The sequence below is a fragment of the Nothoprocta perdicaria genome, unplaced genomic scaffold (genome assembly GCF_003342845.1).
Source record: "Nothoprocta perdicaria isolate Ctin4 unplaced genomic scaffold, notPer1 scaffold_132, whole genome shotgun sequence".
Taxonomy (NCBI): Eukaryota; Metazoa; Chordata; class Aves; order Tinamiformes; family Tinamidae; genus Nothoprocta; species Nothoprocta perdicaria.
Genome location: NW_020454450.1, coordinates 1,966,946 through 1,982,757, shown reverse-complemented (window position 1 = coordinate 1,982,757; position 15,812 = coordinate 1,966,946). Strand labels below are relative to the sequence as shown.

The following is a 15,812-nucleotide window of genomic DNA, read 5'->3' as shown; positions in this document are numbered from 1 at the left end:
CCAAGTGCAGCATGCCTTCCCCACCGCTTCCATAGGAGACATCTGTCAGCTGTTAAGAAAGGAAAATGAGAAGTTAAACCATGTCTCTCTGGTTTGACAGACCTTCCACAGCCAGTTCTTTGTCCTAAAAAGTGTCGTAACAACAGGCCTTGCCTGATATCCCTGTCGTCTCTGAGAGATCAGGTATCAGAGAAGGGTTTGCAGGTAACCCTGAGCTGTGGGTTCTCCCCAGCAAAGATATGTGAATATCCTCATAGAGATATGTGCTCTTATCTGTCTCATAGAGATAGGTCCTCTTGAGATATGTGAATACTTTCATAGTGACTTACTACCAGGGTGACAAGGAGGTTTCAATGGGATTTTTTTTAATGTGATTTTTGCAGTGAGTTAATGTTCTCATGACTTTCATTGCCTGCTGGGAGAGGGAGGGATCAGGACGCGGATGAAGTCATTTAGTCTGTGTACAATCTCTTCTGCTTTTTCAATATCAGAGCCCTCAAGTCATTGCGTTTGAAGAATTTTTTTTGCTCATGTTTCTTAGGTTACTTGATTCCCTAGTGGCATCGTGAGCTGCTCTGTGACTGTTAAAGGTCCACTGTTTTTTGTCATGTTTTTATATGATCAAAAAATCTCTGCTCTGCTGTCCGTTTGCCTCCAAGACTTAGGGGCTTCCTGTGTGAATTTTTAGAGCACTTTTTTCCCGCCAGAGAGCTATTAAGGATATCAACACAGTTTTTGTCCTAGTTCTATTGCTGCTCCCTATTTGTGAAAATGCAGCTCTTTTCCCTCTCCCCTGTAGGTTTTGTTGTCTTAGGCTCGTGTAGTAAGATAACAAATGTCCAAGTGCCGGCATAGCGTTATCTGCAGCTTGCTTCTGGTGCTTTGTAGAGAAATAAGTCCTCAACAGGAAACTGAAAGCAATAAATGTGGTGATGGCTTCAGCATCTGTAGTCCTTCTTGAGGTGTTTTGTTTGTAACTGGGATCATTTAGTACCAGCGGAATGGCTTTCAGATGGACTTCTGCTGGAAGCACCATGCTGAAAGGGAAATTGGACATGCTGCCATGCTAGCACCTTAGCGGGTGCCCTTAGTTGTTGTTTCTGACTGTGAGATGCAAGACGTTTCACACATACAGAGGAGCAATTAGGGCAGGATGAAACCACTTTTAGGCTGCTCCTGTTGCCTTGAATTAATGTGCAATATGCTTGAAAAACAGGTGTTCACCTTCAGCAGCAGAGTTAACTATTCAACACAAAAAAGAAAAAAAACAAGGACATCAGTGATAGAAAGAAATGGCAGCTAAAGACATTGAGACGGCACTGATGAAATGTGTAGGAAAATGTCCTCGAAGAATCGCCTGGGTCACATTGTTTTACACAACCTGACATCAGTTTTCGCAACCTGCTGGAAGGAGGTTTGCCTTCCCTGCACATACATTGCTATTATGGGACTGCAATAAATTGTTTCCTCTCCTGCGTAGGCCCCTGCTCAGCTGCTTTGAACTCCAACCTGTTAGATTAGGAACTCTTTGGAGAAGACATTCTCTTGCACCACACGGTCACTTCAGAAGCAGTGGGGGAAGATATTTTGTTTCTCAAAATTTTCTAATTTTTGTTTGAAATTCATTTTGTTTCTCAAAAGAGTCTCTCAAGCCTAAAGATATAATAACTAAAAACTATCTTGGCTTTACAGGTTCAAGTAGCGTGAGTTGCTTACTTGAAATAAATGTGTACAACTAACTCGTGACTCCCTTGCTGATTGATTCCTTACACTGCTGTTTTTCTTCCCCTTGCAGTGCCTTCCCCTAGTGCCTTGTTGATAGACAATCCCACATCCTTTGGAAATGCGAAGGAAGTAATAGCGATCAAAGATTACTGTCCAACCAATTTCACCACTTTGAAGTTCTCAAAGGGGGACCACCTCTACGTCTTAGACACGTCAGGAGGCGAGTGGTGGTATGCCCACAACACTACAGAAATGGGTTACATCCCTTCCTCCTACGTGCAGCCTGTAAACTACCGCAACTCTTCCTTAACAGACAGCGGCATGATAGACAATCTGCTGGAGAGCCCTGATGAGGGGGTCAAGGAGCTGGACCTGCTTGGCGAATGGACTGACGGGAAAAGAAATTCTGCCAAAACCTACAGTAATAACCCTTTCTTGAATGGAGCCCAGACAAACCCATTTCTAAATGGGAATTTGCAAACAATGACCAGCTCTGACAATGAGTCCAACTCCAAAGCTGCTGTTGACTTGCTTCTCTTTGACACGGGAGCTCCTAATTCAGCATTTTCCAGTTCAGCCGCTAACAGCAGCATGGGTAACATTTTTGATGAGTTTCCATGCACGAACAGGTTGGAGCTGGAGCAGACTGTGAAACGGGATAATCCCTTCTTTAGGAGCAAACGCTCCTACAGTTTGTCTGAGCTGTCCGTTCTACAAGCAAAGTCGGACACTCCAACATCATCGGGTTTCTTCAGTGGTTTGAAGTCTCCCACCCCGGAGCAGTTCCAGAGCAGGGAGGATTTTAGGACCGCGTGGCTGAATCACAGGAAGCTGGCCCGGTCTTGCCACGATTTGGATTTGCTTGGTCAGAGTCCTGGTTGGGGCCAGACACAACCTGTGGAGACCAACATTGTCTGCAAACTGGATAGTTCTGGTGGTGCTGTTCAGCTTCCAGACACAAACATTAGCATCCATGTGCCAGAGGGTCATGTGTGCCCTGGAGAAACACAGCAGATCTCCATGAAAGCAATGCTGGATCCTCCACTGGAGCTGAACAGTGACAAGTGCAGCACCATCAGCCCAGTTCTACAGATCAAACTGAGCAATATGGAGGTGAAAACCTTTATCATTCTGGAGATGAAGGTGTCAACAGAGGTTAAGAATGACATAATGAGCAAGAGTTTGGTGGGACTGCAGTGCCTGCGGAGCGATATGAAGGAGGGGCCATACACACCAATGCAGCTGAGCTATTCGTATGGGGACACAATACAAGTCCAGCTGGAGAATCTGGAGCCTTGCATGTACATCGCAGCTGTAGCCCAAGGGCAAAACATCCTCTACCCTCACACTGTTTGGGATTACATCAGCAAGAAGATCACAGTTGGTGTCTATGGCCCAAAACACATCCATCCTTCTTTTAAAACTGTCGTGGCTGTGTTTGGGCATGAATGCGCACCCAAGACTCTACTGGTGAATGAAGTCACACGACAGGCTCACAATCCTGCTCCTGTCGCCCTGCAGCTTTGGGGTAAACATCAATTCACTTTGTCACGGCCTCAGGACCTCAAAATCTGCATGTTCTCCAACATGACCAACTACGAGGTAAAAGCTAGTGAGCAAGCCAAAATTGTACGAGGTTTCCAGATGAAGCTGGGCAAGGTCAGCCGCCTTATCTTTCCCATTGCATCTCATGACCCCAATGAGCTCTCAGACTTCACGTTGAGGATACAGGTCAAGGATGACAAGGATGCGATTTTGACTCAGTTCTGTGTCCAGACACCACAGCCTCCTCCTAAAAGTGCCATCAAACCCACAGGGCAGAGGCGTTTTCTCAAGAAGAATGAGGTTGGAAAGATCATCCTTTCACCTCTGGCTGCCACTGCCAAGTATCCAGTTTTTCAGGACCGGCCAGTGTTGAACTTAAAGTATGGCAAACTGCTGAAAACCGTGGTGCGGCAAACCAAGAACCACTATTTGCTGGAATACAAGAAAGGAGATGTCATAGCCCTCCTCAGTGAGGAGAAGATCAGGTTGAAAGGGCAGCTGTGGACAAAAGAGTGGTATATTGGCTACTACCAGGGGAAGATAGGCCTTGTGCACACCAAAAATGTGCTTGTGGTTGGGAAGGTCAAGCCCAGCTACTTCAGTGGGCCTGATCTCACTACCAGCCTGTTGCTTGAGCAAATCTTGAGACCCTGCAAATTTCTGACCTATATTTATGCCTCAGTGAGGACTCTGCTCATGGAGAACCTCAGCAGCTGGCGGTCGTTCGCCGATGCACTAGGGTATTTGAACTTGCCACTCACGTTTTTCTGCCGAGCAGAGCTGGACAGTGAGCCAGAGCGAGTGGCCTCTGTGCTGGAGAAGCTGAAGGAAGACTGCAACAACTCTGAGAACAAGGACAGGAAATCTTTCCAGAAGGAGCTGATGACGGTGAGTCCAAGGTCTGCCGGGGCATCCCAATTCTCTGTGATGCATTCTGAGCAAGCAGTATGAGTGGGAAATTTCCTAACTCAATACGCAGAAATGAAGCGTGTTTTTTAAGGTCTTCTGCAGGCTGCTCAGCACAGCCAGGTGGAAAGGTTTGTCCTGCCATTATGTGTTGGCAAGTTTAATGACATGTCTTTAAATGAGGGCACCACTGTACAAAAGACTATACATAAGTATCATCTCGGAGGAGCAGACAGGCCTGATTGAGAAGGTAGCTGATCTGAAGCCCCCTCAATATCAATGGTGATTTTTGGCTCAGTGATTTTGGCTCAGTGGTGTATAAATGAGGCATGCTTCAAGTAGTCACCTGAAAGCTGCCAGTCCCTTCATCCCTGATGTAATAGCAAGTAATAGCAATATCTGTGATGGAGCTCTTGACTGTCATAGCAATACTGAAGATAGCACGGAAAACTGGGAAAGGGCAAGAAACCTAAAAGCTATTGTTAGGGTAGGAAAGCCACCTCTTGATTCACATGATTTGGGATTACTAAGTAAAGCATGCTGGAAAGGGGTTTATGGATACTGTGAAGGATGGATGCCACTGCGAAGGATAGATCATGAAAGATGAAGGAACCTAAAATTACTGTTTCTTTTAAAATTAATAATAGTTTTGTGTCCTTTTATCCTTGAGTGACATCTAAACYAATGACATCTTTGAGTTGGGATGCTTTGTGTTCAACTGTGAGTTGTTTTTATAATTTGTCTAAAATTCTTGTACACCGTATGTCCTAAAAGGCTTTTGGGGTGAAGTGCTGTCCATGAGTATCCCTAGGATACCTTTAGGAAGATTCTTACAATGAATCATCTTCACAAGGACAATTTCTAACATTTTTTAGAAAGTAAGCCAAAAAAAATAGCGAGCCTTACTGTCTCAACGAGATTTGCAGCTCTTGACTTCTAACAGGCTCCTGTAGAAGTAGATAACTGGGTTACAGCAAATCATGTGTTTTTAAAATGCCAATTTAATTATGGAAGAGCAAAAGCTTCTCTTGGCAGTGATGTGCACAGGCAGTAGTGCAAGAACACACAGCATGCAAAATGAAATTATGAATGAGTAACCTGAGTAGAAAGGATTGGGGCTAAATGAAGTATTTCATATCACTACTTCCGTTTAATAAGAACAGTGAACTTTGAGGACTGAATATTTGGGTTTAATATGTTATAAAGAGTGTGCAGCCATTCATTACTTATGGAAATCCTGTCTAGCATGTTCAAGGGGTTACTCGTGGATGTATTTCCTCAGCCTAATATTGCAGTAGAATTAATAACTCTTTATAAAAAGCTGTGCTCAACTTTTGGTGTCATTGTGGAAAACGGGAAGATAGTTTGTGAAAGGTGTGACTCACAGCTGTTACATTGCAATTAGGGTGATCATTGGAGCTGTCTTTGTTCATGTTCATTTAGGGTCAGGACGTTAAAATGCGGGGTTGAACTGCCCAAGGGAGCACGGAGAACCTGAGAAGCTGTAATTACTGGAGGATATTGCAGTTCCTCTGTGCTTCTCTGGCTGGCTCGGACCAGCTTTTTTCCAAATGCAGCTGTGTTCTTGTCCCTTTTTGAAGGGAACTGCCTGCGTGCCAGTCTGATGGAGATGGCAAAGAGGAGCAAGGGTTGATTGATGTGATTAAACGTTTTAGCGGCCCAGAACCGATTGCCCTAAACTACTGGTCAAGAGGCCGAGGATCTGCTGGGGTTGCAGTCATTTAGCTGACCAGATTAGAGTAGATCACAGGTAACCTTGCTGTGCGAGTAGTAATTTGTGGCTAAACAGGGCAACTTTGGCTCTTGGTACTGTGCAGACACCGTGGCACCAACTGTTGGCAGGCCATGCCACCAATGCTGGTGCKTTTTAGGGGTTCTTGTCCTCATGTGCAGTTGTCTCTCAGTCTTCGGGGCCATCTAGGAAGGAAAAATACCACGCTGTGTTTTTTGTTGTTGTTGTTGCATTTTTTTTTGTCTTTTTTGTTTTGTTTGCCATCATTGGAAGCAGCAGCAGGCTGGTAGGAAACAGAGCTCAGCACTACAGATGGAGCAGCGTGTTCCCATCCATTGGTTCTGAAGGTCGTCCATAAAGGCTGAACAAAAGTAGTAGTAACCAAAATGCCAGAGCATATCAGGGAGCCATTTAAAATCCTCTACGGMTGGTTGCTGTGTTCAGGAGAGGGCAGCTCCTAAGTGAAAACCTTCCTGAGATGTGATTTGCTTAAAAAGGATCAACTGGTACAACCACGTTGTCCTCCAAGCTCTGAATGGTCCTGTAGTAGAGCATGGGCAGCAGGCAGGAGGAGGATTCAGGAGGCCTTAGAGGGAAGCATGGAATAAGACCTGACTGAGTAGCTCACCTCTGCCCCCAGTAGCCTGCTAGGAAGGGCTCTGTGCTGCTGCCATCTTCACTTACCTGCTGCAGCTCCACGTGAGGGTTGGGGTGATGGTTTGCACCTCGAATCCATGTGCAGTGCGAGCTCAGGGCACCTTGRGCATAGATGTGTCCCATGCCTTGTTTTAGCCACAACTCTTCTGGCTGGAGCAATCTCCTCTTCAGCTTGTAAGTCAGGAGAAAGCTTCAGTGAAGCTGAAGGCTTCTTTCTGGCATGGGAAACACCTTGTGTCTAGTGGACGGTTTGCACCTGGAGTCAACAGCCTAGGTGAACGATGTGGTGAAATGCATATTCCTGTTGCTAAAGGCTTCAAGGGCTTTGAGCTGTTTGCCCTACTGCTTTGAAAACCTGTTGTAAGCACTATGGTGCCTTGACTCCAAGGATCAAAGGCAGTCCGTAGGTCATGGAAAAGTTGAGCCAGACCTAAATGTGTGGATGAACAGAGACATGAGGCTCTCTGCATTCTCACACACCAGCTAACTCAAAGGGAGAGACATCAGTTGCCTGAAAAAAAACTTACTGCTCCCGAAGGGATGCAGCTAGTGCAGAATCCCATAGTAAGTTTTATTTTCATTATTCAAATAGAAATTGTTTCCTCTTCCATGTGAGATCTTTGTGTCTGAATCTGTTGATAAAGAATGAGCCCTGCTCATGGTGTAAAAAAATGCTTCTTCTAAATGCCTCACTGCAAGAAAATAAACAGGTGTTTTGGAGTATGACAACCGAGCAGCAGTATTTTGTGTATTTAAATCTAATTTTATTTGTAACAAGCAGACTTGCTGTCTGGCATCTGCTGGTGAGACAAATTGGTTGAATTAAACTCTGACCTGGCCATTTCACATTGAATTTGGATGCCTCATTTCAAAGCAGGGGAATAGCAAGCGGGCTTATCTGGCCTCAGTGTTGATTGCACAAGATCGGGCTGGCAGAGGMACACACCAGTAGCCAAGCGTGGAAGGGCCTCCGAGTGAATGGTGCGCTCCATCATGATGGCTAGTTAATAAATAATCTGTGTGTTAACTTTTTTTTCTTCCTTTAAAACCTAGCACTAGCAGCAGTGTGTGAAGGTAACTGAGAAGAACATTCTTCAGAAGTTAGTCATCACATCAGAAGGAGAGCTATACCCCTCCTCTCTGCCCATCAAAAGCAAACTACACTCAGATGACCTTACCCAAAAAGCCTGTAGTGATTAAAGTCTCCAATTTGCAAGATGCTTTGAGCTGTGCTGATGGCTCAGGAGGGAAGTCCCTTGCTGGGTGGTGTGCTCAGCAGGACCTCCCTGTGCTCTGCCCTCTGACAGTGCTGTGGGCAATGTTGTCCACTCAGGTTGGTGGAGATGCTGGAAGATGTTCATAGGTGAGCCTTGTTTCTAAGCTGTGTTCCCGTGAGCATTTTCTCCAAAAGCATCTCAGACAAATGTCCTTTTAGCCAGGCTGCCAATAACTGGCTCTCTTCGGCTGTTAGTAATGGGAAGAAGTGTTTGCTTACATCTCCATGGAAGAGCTTTAAGACAATACGTTTCTCCCCCATGCCTGGAAATCACCCCTGTGGCTGTTTCCTGCATCCCAGCTGTCAAGAGGAAACACCATTAGAGTCTACAAGCTCTCAGCATGCAAAGACAACCCCATAGGTTTCAGGTTTGTAGGAAAAGGCCTTTGGGTGCTTTTACAAATGCTATTCACCCACTGCAGCATAATCAAATGCACTCAAGTTGCTACAGGGAAACACGCCAGGTTTCATTTGAGAAGCAAGCCCAGGCTTGCCACAGAGTGACTGCATTACCTGGTCCTTTGGAGCTGGAGTTAAGTATGATGAGATGCAGCATTTCTCTTCTTCTTTAGATAATGTTTTTATAGACGCTTGCATTTTTTTCCTCATTTCCAAAAGACCCTACTCAGAAGCAATGGAAGAATGAAAATGTTTTCTTGTCCACAGTTTATAGAGACCGCACTACCACCACCAAACAACTGCTGATGGGCCCTAATAGTTCTGGCTCCCCTTAATAKCCAGCAGTGCCAGGCTTGGGTTTTGCAGTGGCATGTGTCAAGCAGGCCAGCCCAAAGTTGCTTATGGTTGTGCCCTGCTGCTCCTACATCCAGAAGCAGTGTAGTACCTTTGTTGGTTGGTTTGTGTAGTGCCTTTGGGACAGAGGTGGAAGGCATCTCCTGCCTCTTCCTGCATTCAGGGGAGCAAATCCCCACCTGCGTGCGTAGGTTGCAGATGTTGCTCCCATAAGGAATTTATGCAAGTGCTACGCTCCAGTTAGTGGAAGTTTTTCTGTAGGATGTGGCTTGTCCTTGCACAGATGGGTGGCTTGCAGCAGGTCCTTTCCCCGCTCTGCCATCAAATAAGAGAGAGCTACAAAAATGTGGTGTTCTGCGCCTGGTTCCTCTATGGGCCAAGCCCAGGTGGTGTACTGGCAACAAAAGGAAAATATTCCCTCAAACACAGCTGGCCTGGGGAAACCCTGCCAGGCAACCAAAGCAAGGTTGCACCAAAGAAACTCGCAGCAATCACCTCCGCAGTATGCTCCTGCACCCTCCTTCGCCTCCTTGGCTTTGAACGGGTGCAAAACTGCCTTCTTGCACAGTCCTGCAGTAGTGAATAGAGTGCTAAATATCACCCTAAGTGTGACCACATCTGCTGCTCCGCCTCTCCACCCAGCCGCCTTGCAAAAGTTCCAGGCGTTGATTAAGGCGATAGGGCTCCGGCTCTCCAGGGTCCTTTCCAAGTTAAACGCTGTTTAAGGAATCATTAACTAGTTAAAGGCCATTTGCCTAATAACTTCCTCTTCTGGGCTTCGCTTGTGAGGTGCGAATGGAATCTGCATTGTTTTACCCTGCCTGGGTGAAGAGGTAGGATTTGCCAAAGACAGGGCAAAAGGAGGCACCCAATTTTCAAAGGGCTTCACCAAATTCTGAGAAAAGCGGGTGTCAAGAGGAGGGAGACTGGGCGGGTGCACGTGTGGTTGGGAATAAGGCTGAGTGGCCGTGAGCTGGGACAGAACAACTACAAAACCCTTGCAAAAGCGAGCGTTAGGCATGTGTTGTGCTGCAGGTTGCTCTTGCATGGGCCCTCCTGCAGCTCTTTGAACCTGAGGATCAGAGCGTGGCCTCTGCTCCGGTGCGCGCTCGGCTGGTGGAGCAAGCTCCGAGGCCTCCTGTGGCTGAAATACAGGGTAGGCCTTGGTGCTGACCATCGTTAGGGACCGGGGGTAACGGGAGGCTGCAGGAGCTGGGTGCAGGAGCTGGGTGCGCACATCCGATTCCCCTGGGGWGCTTGGCATAGGGTGAGGGAGGAGGATGGGAAACAAAATGGGAGCGTAATCCCAAAAGCGCCTGCTGGAGGATTAAAGTCTCTTGTGAACCCTGCTAATCCCGGCTGGGCTTTCAGGAGAGCCCCGAGCCTGCTGGCAATTTGTACGTTTCCGTGGTGAAAAGGATGGGGTTGTGAACTGGCCAGCTCGTCCAGCACGGTCGCTTCTGAGGACTGAAGCTGCTCCTTGCTGTCCCTAAGAGACCTGGCCACACTGTGAGCTTTGGGGGCCGTTTCTTTGTGCGCAAATGAAAAATATTTCACCATTACCTGCTGCACCCCCAGTTTGGGGATCATCCACCGCCAAGTGTCATAACAAGCTCCTGGCTCTTGTGTTCCTCACTGAGACCTTGCAGAAAGAGGACTTTGTCCTATCATATGTACCGAGAGGTGTCTCATTCCCTATCTCGACCTGTGCATGAACATCAAGCTCATGCATCMTGGTCTAAGATGTTAGGAGATGGTGGTTTTCCAGGAAGATGGGTTTCTTCTCCCTTCTCTTCCTCCCTACCATCACTCCTTTTGGCATCTTTCCAAGCAGTTAGGCATGTTTCACCCCACCGTTTTCAGAGAAGAACCCCTGGAGAAGCAAGTGGTGTCCAGCACAGATGAGGGCCAGCTGATTGCACAGGCAAGTGCAGCTGGAGTGAGCTCCAGCACTGGTGACCAGAAGAGCAGGCAGAGGACCTGATGCCTTCGGAGTCCTCCTGCCTCCAGACGAGAGGGCAGCAAAACCTGTTGGCCGCTCAATAAGATAATATTGCTGGAGAGCTGGACTTGGAGTCTTCTACAGAGGCGGTGACGAGTACGACGCAGATGTGAGATCTAAATGCATTTTTAATRCCCATAAAAAAAAATAAAAAGCTCTCCAAATGTTTTTTTCCTTGCTTAACAAGAGGGTTTATTACTCCTCTCGCTACTACAGGAAGGCCKTATAAGCACTTTGCTTGAAAAGCAAACCCCAGCCTGCAGCCGTAATTAGATTCGAGCCCTGCTTTGCTCTGCATAAGCTGGAAACAGATAAGGGAACCGGTGTGCGTTTGCTTTGCAAATTGCTGGAGTGGTTTCAGATGTTACCCTTTTCTTCTGCCTCTTTGTTCCTGTCCCTGAGAGTTGGTGTATGGGAGGATTTAACCCCTGCTCCGCTTTGCACTGGCATTAACTGGGTTGGCGTAGTGCTTGGGTATGGTCCTCCTCTTAAAATGCTGCCTCGGTGCTCTGGCATCGTGGACCCGCAGTCCTAATTCTGCTCTCTGAATGGCTCCAGCACTTAGCAATATAAAAACAAGAGGGCACTCAGCAAAGCAGAAGGGCAGCAAATAGCAAACGGGTTGAAGTGCTCCTTTTTATATCCCGCGATTCATCTGCAGAGTGAGTGCCACGAGCTGTCCCAGGGCATGGAAGTGTACAGAGAGGTGAAGGAAGATTAAACATTTCTGGGTGGTGAACTGTCCCCCAAGGGAGAGTCTCTGATTGTTTGCCTGCCTTGTTTTGATGTTTTAATAACTCTTTTTTAATTTGAAACAGTCAGAAGCAGTCACTTGACGTTCAAGAGGTGATTTGGTCTGTGGACAGGGTATGCTCCCTGCGTTTAACTCAGGCYGGTCTTGGAGAGCTCGATATTGACTCTGTTGGTCAGGTCTTATGGCCTGATACTTTGCTTTAAACCCTTCATTTCCTGGCCTCTATTGCAGGTTTCTGCTCTTGCAATCCGTTTCTCATTTCCAAAACAACCATGTCTTTTTTTTCCTACCTAAAGTAACTGCTCTGTGGAAAACTGTGGGTCTCCCTGGCTGAGCATTTACTCCTCTTTTCTGTTCTTTGCTGTTATTTGCACTTAAATCAATAAATAATTTAAGGATGTGATTCTGAGCTCACTAGGGAAGTCAGGGCAGGTAAAGGAACAAGAGCATCTCAAGCAAAGGGACTGCTGTGGTGGCACCCTATAATGCTCTAAACTGGCCATTCACCTGGGTCTTACCCCAGTTCATCTTCTCCCAGGTCTGCTCTCCAGGCCTTGTCCCAGAATGTTCTGCTTAGTCCGTAACTGCTTGAGGGAAAAACTTGGGCCCTCTTGCTGCCTGTAGGGAAGGGACAGTTCTCCAGGCTTGGGGATGCAAGCTGCCTTCACCATGTTCTTTAATTATCTTGATTAAAAGCATCTGTTTTTCTCAGCTCTGAGATGCTTTAAACTGCTTAGGTGGTGAGTGAGTATCTTGAGCGATTGCCTGGAAAATAAGGTTTTGCTGGCCAGCCGAGGCTACAAACCACATCAAACCAGGGTAGGGGAATTCATTCAATTACTGGGATTACTATTCTGTTGAGCCTGTTGGCCTAATTTCACCAGCTGTTGCCAGAAAGGAGGTGGGAGGATTGGGGAGTAATGTCCTGAGAGATTCCCTTGCGTAATCCCGGGGTAACCTGACTTTTTTTTTTTTTTTTTTTTTTTTTTTTCTCTCCACCCTCCCTGACTCTCTGCTTGTTTTTTTCATGGTTGTTGTGCAGGCCTTGCTGAAATTGGACTGCCAGGGGCTTGTCGTGAGGCTCATTCAGGACTTTGTGCTGCTGACCACGGCCGTGGAGGTGGCCCAGCGCTGGAGGGAGCTCGCGGAGAAGCTGGTCAAGGTCTCCAAGCAGCAGATGGATGCCTACGAGGCCCCACACCGGGACAAAACGGGCGTGGTGGACAGTGAGGTGAGAGTTGGATGCTCCTCCATGTTGGAGGGTTTCATGTGTTTCCTGAGGTTGTTTTCGCTTGTGGCCAGTGCTTCAGATGTCTACAGTGTCTTCTTCTGAAGTACCTTTTTGGGAATAAATGGGATTTTAATGTGATGAGGACGTWCTGGGGTGTTTATACCTGAAATAAATTTTCTCGGGGATCACTGCATGTTGGGGATAGCATTATTTGGTTGCTGACTGTTCTGCCCCAAATGCGGGGCAAGGTCACCGTGGCAAGCCATTGAGAGATGGAGCTCTTGGTTCATCTCCGTTCTTCTTCCCTCTCTCCCGTGTGACACAGGCCATGTGGAAGCCGGCCTATGACTTCCTCCTCACCTGGAGCAGCCAGATCGGGGACAGCTACCGTGACGTGATTCAGGAGCTGCACACAGGGCTGGACAAAATGAAGAACCCCATCACCAGGCGCTGGAAGCATCTCACGGGCACGCTGATCCTCGTCAACTCCTTGGACATGCTTCGGGCAGCAGCCTTCAGCCCGCAAGACCATGAAGATTTTGCTATCTAAGTGGGGTTTCCTGGAGCGATACGTTCTTCCGCATCTCATTTGTTGGTGGTGTCTTTATTTTCTGTGTTTTTTCTTCCTTTTTTTTAGTAGTTGATTTTTAAAAATAAGTGGAGATTGCTCTCCCCAAGTTTTAAGAGGCCAAAGTTTGCAAGTTCTCACTAGGACTTCAAATCACCAGGAGACATCTCTCCTCTTAGTGGGAAAACATCCAGAGCAGATTTTTTTTTCTATGCTGTGGAGAATTGATATCAGTTAAACTATTTCTATTAAAAAGTTTAAAAGTTGTCGAGGGATGGAGAGGGAAGTGGGAGGGAAAGATTGAAAAAAAGCAAACACATTTTTTTAGGTAATTAAAAATCTAATTTTTTAATGAGCAGTGAAGGTTGTAACCACTTTAGGGAGAAGTTGCTTTTTTATGTTGTAGGAACTGCTTTTAAATTATCACCTTTGAGATGAAATGAATCATGTAAATATGTATTTAAGACAAAGCACAGTGAATGCCCTCTCCCCACCTCTGCTACCAGGCTTCGGCTAATCACCCAGCAGGACACTTGGTAGACGAACAGATTGACTTGGGATGTCTTCAACCCAGCAAGCCTCTTACACTGAAAATCAGCTTTTTTTTTTTCCATGTTCACAGGCCCTATGACCTGTTACTTTTGGTTGCTTTCTTCTATGTACTTTCAAATGTGCATTTTCTCTCTTGTGGATGGAGAGATGCTTATTGCCTCTTTTCAAATGCACAGGTACCACTCTTAACCAGGAGATCTGGCGCTGCCCCTCGCACCTGGTTGAGGGAATGGTTCATCCTGCTGGTCATCCCAGCTGGTTCCTTGTGGAAGAAGCTGGCGAGAGTTGTAGTTTGACAGACACCTGCTCCTTGCTGCCCTGTGGTGGAGGCTGGAAAGATGCTGGGAATGGTTAGCCCATGGTTAGCCATGGCAGTGAAATGTGCTTGGACTCTTCTTTCCTGGAGTTCATGGTCTGGGGAACTGGCCAGAAAAGCAGAGGAATTGTTAATTGTTGCAATCTACATATCCCTTAAAAAAAGGAGAGAGAGAAGACATCTCACCTGACTTGAAATCCAATCCAAAGCTCACTGGAGACTTGTTACTCACTGGAGATTTGTTACACGACTTAATGCTCATTGTCATTAATTTCAGTGAGCTTTGAATTGGGCTCTTAAAGGTTCCTGAATTCCAATTTAACTTGTAAATATTCTTTGCTATAAAAATGGTGCCATGGAACTAAATAGCACTATGTGGCACTACGTGCCCATACTTTTCCCCCTTCTTTTTATAGCTAACTCTTTTGAACAACCTCCTCCTTCCTCCTGTTCCCCAGCTTTGAAATATTTTACGTGGGAGRAAAATATTTTTGCACAGAAAGATGACTTTATTTTAAGTGCGACGTTCCTTTATAGCAAAAAGCTGCTACCACAGAGAAGTTAGTTGTTAATGATGCTTTCATTTCATGTTGATCTAAAAGGAAACAAAGAAAAATGCCCCAAAATGGGAAAGGTCTTTTAAATCCCAGAACTTTACACTGATAGCAGCACACAAGAAACAGGCTACATGGCCTTGCTGCCAGGCATGATGAGGACTTATCAGTCAATTGCAGGTGATGGTAATGTTCCTCCACTGCAAACCTGAAGAAGTTGCAGGTGACATTAGCTCCCTGTCCATAGCTGAGCTTGGGACAATTTGGCTGGTTCGTGTTATCTGGCTTTTCTCCCTGTGACCTAAGATAAGGGCAGCATGATGTGATCTGCCTGGTCCATTCAGGATGTGGGCATTTGATGGGCTCTTGGTGCACCAGCGGATCGTGCTAGCAGAACAGTCTCTGAAGGGAGTAGTAGTCTTACAAGGACTATGTATTCCTGTCTGCTCTCATGTCCTCTACCCAAAAGCAGATCTCTGGAAACATTTGCTCTCACTTTAGACCCATCAAAAAAAGTAAATAGCACCTCAATTTCTCCTCAGGGGCTTTAAGGAGTTTCCTATGCAACCCACCATAGCACAGAAATAGAGTCTGTCAGGCCCACCTGAGCCCACCTTGTATTTGCTTTTTACTTACAAGAACATACCACCATCAGAGCATGTTTTCCGTGCACCAAGCAAAAATCCCCGTTGCAGTGAGGAGAGGGGTTGAGCTGACGGGCAGATCTGCTCCTGGGCCAACTCATGGACAGCGTGGAGTTTTTTCCTATCTGCTTTACCCAAATACTGTTTTTTGCTGTTGAAGAGGCACGTGCTGAATGAGGCCTCGGTCCTGCGAGCAGAGCTGTGCTGGTCCAGAGCTCTGCAGAGCGGCTGAGCCTTGGCAGAGGCGCTTGCAGCGCTTGAGCCAGGTTGCTGCAGGGGGCAAAGGAGGAAGGAGGTGGGAGAAAAGCCCTTGCTTGTCTCCTAAGCCTTCAGGGCAGAAGTTTTGCCCTCTTGCAGTGCTGATATGTTAGGAACGTCCCTGGATAATTCCAACATTATGTTTTTTCCCCCATTGTTTTTTCTATCTACCTCAGGTACTCTGTACACCCGGCTTAACATTTCAGCATCAGCCTAAAATATGCCACACTCAGCTCTTCTGCTGTAGGCATCTGCCCTCACCCTTCCTGAAAACCACACGAGCACAGCCGTCACGTTTTGGGATCGATGGAATAACCA

The 15,812-nt window shown here is 46.6% G+C and overlaps 1 protein-coding gene across 1 annotated transcript in view; it reads left to right on the top strand.

Moving 5' to 3' along the window:
- Positions 1-15,812, top strand: part of SH3BP4 (SH3 domain binding protein 4) — a 36,467-nt gene extending 20,655 nt beyond the window's left edge. The window contains exons 3-6 of the mRNA XM_026033715.1: positions 1,796-4,158; positions 12,414-12,602; positions 12,928-13,197; positions 13,899-15,812. Coding sequence (XP_025889500.1) covers positions 1,796-4,158; positions 12,414-12,602; positions 12,928-13,152 — 2,777 coding nt within the window. The 3' untranslated portion in view covers positions 13,153-13,197; positions 13,899-15,812. The remainder of the gene's footprint in view (positions 1-1,795; positions 4,159-12,413; positions 12,603-12,927; positions 13,198-13,898) is intronic.